This window comes from Camelina sativa, chromosome 11 (assembly GCF_000633955.1).
Source record: "Camelina sativa cultivar DH55 chromosome 11, Cs, whole genome shotgun sequence".
Classification (NCBI taxonomy): domain Eukaryota; kingdom Viridiplantae; phylum Streptophyta; class Magnoliopsida; order Brassicales; family Brassicaceae; genus Camelina; species Camelina sativa.
The window spans coordinates 27,075,033-27,083,908 of record NC_025695.1 but is presented as its reverse complement, the minus strand read 5'-3'; the positions used below and the strand labels follow the sequence as shown (position 1 = coordinate 27,083,908).

The window sequence follows — 8,876 nt, the reverse complement described above, 5'->3', positions numbered from 1 at the left end:
GTTAGGTCTTCGTTACAATACGCTCCCATCAGTTGAAATTTCACGTCGAACTCTCACACAATCGCTCGCTCGATGTTGGGAGGGAGAGAAACTGTTATGGTGGTACCCGACAACGAGAATTGAGAAAGGGATTTTAAGCGCTGCTGCACAAGTCGCCAAAGAGGAGAGAGAGAGAGAGAGAGAGAGAGAAAGAGAGAGTCTCTTTTATTAAATTCCTTTTTGACGTTTGTACGCGATTAATATTCCCATCATTAATATGGGAAAGTTGTAAAACGAGCCCTATACTTTTATTTAATTTTAAACAAATCCATATCCTTTTAAAGGTATAAACTAAACCTGTCAAGTTTTTTATTTATTTGAAGCGTTTCTGACAAACAGATTAGCAATCACACAGGCATATGCTTATATTTGAAGCGTTTTTTACTATTATTTTAATTCTCATTACGTCGTTTTTAATGTTATCAATATTCTGATTACGTCGTTTCTTTAGACTATGTTAAATAAATTATATAAAAAAAAAGGAACTTTAAAAATTAAGTTTCATAGTACACTCGGTCAAAGTCAAATTGAATAAACAAAGCTGTCGCTCTTACGAGCCTTGACAAATCAGCAGATTCTCAACACCGTTTGTAGAAATTGTGTTGACGTTTTTTGGTCTACACATTACTGACTTTGTGGTTTTGTTACGCAGTTTTTAGTACAGGTTTGTTTTTACATAAATTAAAAATATAGGGCTATATTGCAAATTTCTCTTTTTATGTAGAGGTTGCTTTGGTGGTGGTAGACTGGTAGTGGAGACGTGGTGACGGTTCAGAAAATCCGGAACGTGATAATTGTTTCTGAACCGAACAGCTATGCGGTCAATTAATTTCGGTACCCTTAACAAAACCGAACCGGCGTTTAACCGGAACCAAATTGGCATTTTAGAAGAGCGTTTAAAGAGTGATAGGACTCAGACTTGACCGGAGTGGACTCAATCGGCGAATCTGACTCGGACGCGGCGGAGTGATGGAAGAGCTTCCGATCGAAACAGTGAGTCAGCGCGAGTAGTTTCTGGTGGAGAACGATGTGTTCGGGATCTTTGGATACTTCGACGCCAGCGATATTTCTACTCAGGAATACATGTAAGTTCGCCGATTATGATTTGATTTGATTTCCGAGTTTTTTTTTCTTTTTTCTTCATGATGATGAGTTTTTAGCAGCTGTTTTGAAGTGTGGAATGAATCATATTGATGGAAGTTGTTGTTGTTCCTAGGTTGAATCATACTGATCACTTGGATCTAGTCGGATAAGATGAATCAGATACACTTGTGGATTAGAAAATTCTCACTAGTTATGATCAGTAAAATCGAACTCTCAGCTTAACAAGGCCAGATCTCTCGAATAAGTCGGAGATTCTCACGCCGATTACAACAAACCTCCTAAGGAACAGAGAAAGAAGGATAGCAACAATATATGCTAATTTATCAGGTCCAATAATAGATTTGTTGTTGCTCTCAACGGGACTGTAACGTCATTGTACTCAAGGGGACTGTAACGTCATTGTAACGTCATTGCTCTCAAGGATTTGCTGATAGTCTCCAGCACAAGTCTGACCAGGCTAATTTAATCTCAGTGAAGGTATAATTTTAAAAAATTCAAATATTTTCTTAATCCGGCTATTTCTGTTGTCTGTTTCCTTTTGCTCCTAAGAGTGGTGCTGCCAACACACGTGGCTGTTATATTCAGGAGGCTGCCATAAGAAAAAAGAAGACGCTCTGTGTTAGCAATCTCCCTCTCACAACTACTTTATCAGATATGTAAGTAGCAAACCTTCATTTTCCACTTTCCTTCTCTGGGAGCAAGTTTTTTATTACTGATATTTTACCCTCCACTTTTACAGCCTCCATTTCTTCAAAGATGCTGGAGAAGTTGTTCGTGTTCGAACTATCCCGCAAGTTGGCTAAGAAGTTGTGCTTTGGCCGTGTTGACTTTGCATCTGCCAACGAAGCAAAGAAGGTGAGAGTAGTTTATACTTTATGGTTATGATGAAAAAAGTATTCAAGTAGTAATTTGAAAAGTAATGTATTGCTTATGATAAATACCTGATTAAACCTTTTTATACTGTAGGCGCTGGAAAAGAAGAATGGTGAATATTTGCACGACTATCAGATATTTCTTAGAGAGGATTATAACGCTCCATACCCTTTCCGACCCAAGTAAAATTATTTTCCATGTTATGGAGATTTGTTTCTCTAACTTATTGCTTGAGTTTTGATGCCATTACAGAAGACTAACGCTATTTAATTTTGCTAATTAGATATTGCATGGAACACAAGGTCTGGTAAGGGATTTAACTATTTACCCCTCGAGTTTGTTATCAAGGATTTGGTATGATTTGGTATACATGGAGAGATCACTAGAGTTTTTGAATTTTCCAGGAACCTTCGACAAGAAAGCCTTCCGATAGAAGAAGATGGCACACCTCCCGATTTTGTTGAGGTACCTCTTCTTTTTATCTTCGAACTATCTCAGGCTCAGAAGAAATACTCGGCATTTAATAACACAACTGTTCCCACAAAGATTACTTATTTTTGGGATGAATCGGCTACTTTTTTGTTGTTATGCTGTTTAATTCTTTTTCTTCTTATAGTCGTTCTAACACACTTGGCTGTTCAATTCAGGAAGTACTCTTTGTTGCCAATCTCTCTCCCCAGACTAAAATATTGCATATGTAAGTAGCACCTTAGATTTCCGCCTTTCCTTCTCAGAGGAAGTTTTCCAGGACTGATATTTTGTCCTCCACCTTTACAGCAAAGACTTCTTCAAAAATGTTGGAGAAGTTGTTCGTGTTAGACTTATTGTAAACCACGAGGGTAAGCATGTGGGTTATGGCTTTGTTGACTTCGCTTCTGCTAACGAAGCAAAGAAGGTGAGAGTAGTCTTATGATAAAAAAATATATAAGTAGTTATTTGGAAGTACGATTGCTGTTTACACCTTTTATACTGTAGGCGCCGGAAACGAAGAATGGTGAATATTTGCACGATCATAAGATCTTTCTTGAAGTGGCTAAGACAGCTCCAGACCCTCCACGACCCAAGTAACTATTTTCCATGTTATGGAGATTTGTTTGTATAACACTGGTTGTGAGTTATTGGTAAAGTTGTCATACCATTCAGAAGACTAACCCTCCCTCTTATTCTTGGTAATTAGGTACAACCTTGCAGAGAAGCTTTGGTAAGGGATTTTACTATTTGCCTCTTGAGTTTTGTTATCAAGAGCACAGTTGGTGAAGTATTGGGTATACCTGGAGGGATCACTAGGATTTTTGATATTTCAGTTACGAAGACTATCTTCGACGACAAAACCTTGTGATAGAAGAGGACGTGGCAGTGGAAGGACTTGACGAATCTCCCAATTTTGTTGAGGTACCACAAAGTTCTTATTATCTTCAAAATATGTCAGGCTTAGACATTTAATAACAGAACTGTTTCCGCAAAGTCGAAAGTTGTCTAATTCTTGGGATGAATCTACTTTTTGCTGTTATCCAATCTAAGTCCTTTCTCGTTAGGGTCGTGCTAACTCACTTGGCTGTTAATTTCAGGCAGTTGCTGTAAGAAAATAGACGCTCTTTGTTTCTGGTCTCTCTCGCGAATCTGATATATCACATATGTGAGTAGCACCTTTAATTTCCTCTTTTGTTCTTCAACCTCTTTTCATGACTGATATTTTCTCCTCCGTTTTAAAGCATCAATTTCTTCATAGATGTTGGAGAAGTTGTTCATGTTCGACTTATTGTAGACGACACGGGCGAGCATGTGGGTGATGGCTTTGTTGAGTTTGCTTCTTCTCACGAAGCAGAGAAGGTGAGAGTAGTTTATAGTAATGATTAAAAGTATTTAAGTAGTCATATGAAAAATATACAAGTAAGTTATTATCACAGCATCGATTTCTTCAAAGATGTTGGAGAAGTTGTTTGTTCTCGACTTATTGTAGACCACAATGGTGAGCATGTGGGCTGTGGCTTTGTTGAATTTGCTTCTGCTAACGAAGCAGAGATGGTGAGAGTAGTTTATAGCAATGATGAAAAATATACAAGTTATTTGAAAGTACGATTGCTGACTAAATCTTGTATACTCTAGGCGCTGGAAAAGAATGGTTTCAAATTGCAGGATAATAAGTTTTTTCTTGACGTGGCTGAGATTGCTCCATACCCTCTCCGACCCAAGTAAATTAAATTTTCCATATGGAGATTTGTTTTTCTAACTTATTGCTACAGTCTTGATGTCACCACAGAAGTATAACGCTATTATTTTTGGTAATTAGGTACAACCTTGCAGAGAAGCTTTGGTAATGGATTTAACTATTTGCCTTCTGAGTTTTTGGTATACATGGAGAGATAGATAACTAGGGTTTTTTTGATATTCCAGGTCGAAGGTAGAAAGCCTTCTGATAAAAAAAGAAAAAGAAGAAGGAGAAGAAGAAGATGATGAAGATGATTTGGAGACCAAACCGAATCTGAAGAAACATGAGGTACCTATGATGGGTGGATACTGCAGTAAGAAGATTATTTTCTGTTTCAACGACTTATAGAAGAAGATGAAGCTCTTTGGTGTTTCTAACTGGTGTGATACAATGCAACTTTTTTTTTTTTTTTTACTACTTCGTTAAATCATAATCTGCCTTCATTATTACCTAATAATAAAGAGCTGTTTGAACTAATTTGGTTGACGAAACCATTATCTCCCGAGGGACAGAAATTTGATTTGCGAAACCATTAGTCGCAATTTTATTTGGGTTGATTCAGTCTTTCACTTCTTTCACCAAAGTAAAAAAGAAGTATTGGCAACTCAAGACCGAGACATTAGTTTTTGACGACGACGACTGATAGAAGAAGCTCTTTGGTGCTTCTAATTAATACTTGTATGATACAGTGCAACCTATTTTTATTACTTTGGTCTTTCTTATGTTCGTTTGTGTGAATATAAGTTAGAATACGCTTAACTATGAATGGTTTGGTGTTTAAATCATTATCTGCCTTTATTTATTACCCAAGTAAAGAAAGCCGTATATGAATGATTTGAACTGATTTGGCTGACGTAACCATAGTCTCCCGAAGGACCCAAAAATTACTTTTCTCGTCTCGTCTCAAATTTAATTTAGTCATATTAATTTCGGTACCCTTAAACCAAACCGAACCGGGCATAAAATCGGGACCAAATTGGCATTTTAGAAGGCCCAGCCCAGTTACATGGAGACGCTCGAGCGTTTTAAGCGTGATAGGGATCAGACTTGACCGGAGTGGACTCAATCGGCGAATCTGACTCGGACGCGGCGGAGGGCAATGGAAGAGCTTCCGATCTTAACCGTGAGTCAGCGCGAGCAGTTTCTGGTGGAGAACGATGTGTTCGGGATCTTTGGTTACTTCGAGGCCAGCGACGTCTCTACACAGAGATACATGTAAGTAAGCTCGCCGATTTGATTTTGATTTTCGAGTTCTTTACTGATGATCTGATGAGTTTTTACTAGCGTTTTGAAGTGTGGAATGAATCATACTGATGGAAGAAGTTGTTGTTGTTGTTCCTAGGTTGGAGATTCAGCGAGATAAGCAGTTGGATTATCTTATGAAAGGCTTCAGGCAGCTAGGTCGGGAGTTTTCTTCCTTAGATGCTAAGTAAGTGAATAATGACGGCTTGTTGTGTTCAATGGCTAGAAGTTGTAGGTTCAAAAGTTTATGTTCTTTGAATTCTTTTCATTTAGCCAGTCATTGTGTCCTCTTCGAGATGATTTGGGTGTTTCTTATGGAGTTTTGCACATATATTGTGGTTTGAGAGATGTATGAGTTTGTATGGATTTTATGATGCCAAGAGATTAAGTTTGGTTTTGGATTTTTGGGTTTTTGAACAGTCGACCTTGGCTTTGTTACTGGATTCTTCATTCAATAGCTTTGCTTGGGGAGTCTGTGGATGATGAATTAGAAAACAATGCCATCGAGTTTCTTGGACGCTGCCAGGTTAGGCTATATTTCTATTCTTCTTGTTTTTCTTCTCCTTCAGTTCAAGCTTTTGTCCCCATTCCTATTATTGTTACCTGTAAACGTTCAATTCGTACGTAGTTTTCTTTCACACGTCTCTTGTCAGGGCTCTGATGGTGGATACGGTGGTGGTCCTGGCCAAGTAAGTATATGCCTGTTTCTTTAAACTGTGTGGATCACTTTCATTTCATGAAAATAAGGACTAGAATTTGAGACCAGGTCGTTTCATTCTGCCCCATCTCTTTGGTGTACTTTGTTGATGCATCATCTCATTGTTTGATTGTGATGCCTTTAGTTCAATCAGCACAAGTAGTTTAAGTTTAAGTTTGGTTCTGCAAAGACATGGGCAACATGGCACATAAAGTTAGGATATATAATTATCCTGCGTTTTTTCAATTTCCGTTTTTTTGCTCTCTCTCTGTCTTCCACTAGTAACGGAGATCTTTTCTTCCCAGCTTCCACATCTTGCAACCACTTACGCTGCAGTGAATGCACTGGTTACTATAGGAGGTGACAAAGCCCTTTCTTCGATTAATAGGTGGTGCATTCCTTCTTCTTTTTTTTTATGGTCAGTTTCTCTTCAATAGGAGACAACTGATGCTTCCTATAGAAGAGACTTATATGTGACTCATACTTTTCAGAGAAAAAATGTCTTGTTTCTTAAGACGAATGAAGGATAGAAGTGGAGGTTTCAGGTTTGATTCTTTTTCTGCTTGAACTTTTTAAAGGCTTCATTTTTACTGACAGAACACTTTATGCATTCTTATCGTTGTTATTGTCATAGCTTCTGTCATATTGATTCTTCAATTTGTGCTTGTCTACTTTTCTATTTTATGCAATTTTTCTCACTGATTGTAGTCTTGGAGCTAAATTCTGACTCACTCACTGATTGTAGGATGCATGATATGGGAGAAATGGATGTTCGAGCGTGCTACACTGCTATTTCGGTGAGTTTACCAATTCTTAAACTTCTTGTTTTTTTCTTCTTGCGGACACCAAAGCTTTATAGGCTGAATAAGATTAACATACTCAGGACCCATTATGCTATGTTTATTCCAGTTTTATGGCTTAAACGTAACATTAGGATACTTTTAACTATCTTTTATTTGCACACTTGCGCCCAGCAGATACTTTGCTGAGAGATGACTCGTATTGATACTTACAAGTCTTGCATCCTATGGCTGGTTTTCTCCCTGTATGTTTGACTTTTCTTGTGACGCAGGTTGCGAGCATCTTAAATATTATGGATGATGAACTCACCCGGGGCCTAGGAGAATACATCTTGAGGTAGCTTTTTTGTATCACTTTTTATCTTTTAAGTTCATGATTTATTTTTTTCCCTTGTAAAGCTCTTTTAAATCACTTTCTTTGAGCAGTTGCCAAACTTATGAAGGCGGGATTGGAGGTGAACCTGGCTCTGAAGCTCATGGTGGGTACGGTCTCCTACTTGCTTCAATGAAGTAAAGTTTATATCCTGAAATATTGATTTGTTACTAAGGGAATTTATTATTTAGGAACACTTACTGTGGGTTGGCTACTATGATTCTGATCAATGAGGTTGACAGTTTGAATTTGGATTCACTAATGGTAACTACAATGCTGTTCAGTGATTATTAATGGAGTACTTTGATAGAGATACTTTTCTTGCAAATTAATTTCTCTATGATTCTAGAACTGGGCTGTACATCGACAAGGAGTAGAAATGGGATTCCAAGGTAGGACCAACAAATTGGTCGATGGTTGCTACACTTTTTGGCAGGTCAACTTTCTAATTCTCTTTTGTGACATTGTATATTCATTCATTCTTTTTCGATGATTATATATCCTATTTCAGAATTGTCCTCCACTCATTCTCGTTGTTCTTTTTTGCATGGTATGTGTTAAACAGGCAGCACCTTGTGTTCTACTACAGAGATTCTATTCAGCGCATGATCTGGTACATCATGGATCATCACATATATCACAAGGGACAGATAAAGATCACGAGGACCATCATGATCCTGAAGACAGTGATGATGATGATGATTCTGATGAGGAGGACAGTGATGAAGGTATGCACACGACTTTCTCATTCTCTCAGTCCATCTGTTAATCCAAAGCCACAACTGAATTTTGGTTAGCTTATATCTGCAGGTTCAGTGAATGGACACGGAGTCCATCATACATCCACATACATTAACAGGAGAATGCAACCAGTTTTTGATAGCCTCGGCTTGCAGAGATATGTACTCTTATGCTCTAAGGTCAGTTCTTAGTTTCTTGAACACCAGAACTACACTTCCCGACAAGTTTTTGTATTTATAACACACGCACACGCAACATACTTGTATGCCCAGATGCCTGACGGTGGATTTAGAGACAAGCCAAGGAAACCCCGTGACTTCTACCACACATGTTACTGCCTGAGCGGATTGTCTGTGGCTCAGCACGCTTGGTTAAAAGACGAGGACACTCCTCCTTTGACTCGTGACGTTTTGGGTAGCTACTCTAATCTCCTGGAACCTGTTGACCTCCTCCACAACGTTGTCATTGATCGGTACAATGAAGCTATCGAGTACTTCTTTAAAGCAGCATGACCGGTCCTCGCCAATGTATGGGAAACTCTTGGCATCAGAGAGTTTTCATAGTGTTGTACTTGTATGTAAGTTATCAACAGAAGTTTCAAGTTTCACTAATCTGCTAAAGTTTAAAAATTCACTAAAAAACGAAACATTTTTAATGGAACACAAAACGCCTTGGCTCTTATTTCTTCGATCACTGTTTCATCTCCGTTGAGGGTTTCGGTTTTTAAGCCATAAAAATTACGTTGCATCAAAATCTCTTTTCTAGTTGAGAAAGCCTCGCCTCTCAATCTCTCCTCAA

General features: G+C 38.2%; 3 protein-coding genes across 3 annotated transcripts in view; 2 read left to right on the top strand and 1 right to left on the bottom strand.

Moving 5' to 3' along the window:
* Positions 1-1,818, bottom strand: part of LOC104728386 (deoxynucleoside triphosphate triphosphohydrolase SAMHD1 homolog) — a 7,454-nt gene extending 5,636 nt beyond the window's left edge. Inside the window, exon 1 of the mRNA XM_019231966.1 lies at positions 1,813-1,818. Coding sequence (XP_019087511.1) covers positions 1,813-1,818 — 6 coding nt within the window. The remainder of the gene's footprint in view (positions 1-1,812) is intronic.
* Positions 827-4,782, top strand: LOC104724363 (polyadenylate-binding protein, cytoplasmic and nuclear). The gene is given in 17 exon segments (XM_010442822.2): positions 827-1,124; positions 1,256-1,620; positions 1,729-1,799; positions 1,883-1,998; positions 2,110-2,198; positions 2,300-2,323; positions 2,421-2,481; positions 2,664-2,713; positions 2,794-2,911; positions 2,992-3,080; positions 3,194-3,217; positions 3,321-3,408; positions 3,585-3,652; positions 3,729-4,041; positions 4,123-4,208; positions 4,307-4,330; positions 4,411-4,782. Coding segments are annotated over 14 exon segments (1,296 nt in total). The 5' UTR covers positions 827-1,124; positions 1,256-1,620; positions 1,729-1,799; positions 1,883-1,899; the 3' UTR covers positions 4,574-4,782.
* On the top strand, positions 5,229-8,766 carry LOC104724361 (protein farnesyltransferase subunit beta). The gene is made up of 14 exons (XM_010442821.2): positions 5,229-5,440; positions 5,568-5,654; positions 5,888-5,993; positions 6,121-6,156; positions 6,470-6,552; positions 6,656-6,709; positions 6,910-6,961; positions 7,237-7,301; positions 7,391-7,447; positions 7,529-7,601; positions 7,687-7,773; positions 7,903-8,065; positions 8,148-8,257; positions 8,351-8,766. Exons 1-14 carry the CDS (start codon positions 5,325-5,327, stop codon positions 8,588-8,590), a joined length of 1,329 nt encoding a protein of 442 aa, XP_010441123.1. The 5' UTR covers positions 5,229-5,324; the 3' UTR covers positions 8,591-8,766.

Excerpts from the sequence above, each read along its gene's own strand:
- LOC104724361 (XM_010442821.2), top strand. The coding sequence starts at position 5,325 with ATGGAAGAGCTTCCGATCTTAACCGTGAGTCAGCGCGAGCAGTTTCTG. Across the intron at positions 6,710-6,909 it reads GATAGAAGTGGAGGTTTCAG|GATGCATGATATGGGAGAAA; the intron begins GTTTGATTCTTT and ends CACTGATTGTAG. Across the intron at positions 8,258-8,350 it reads ATGTACTCTTATGCTCTAAG|ATGCCTGACGGTGGATTTAG; the intron begins GTCAGTTCTTAG and ends TTGTATGCCCAG.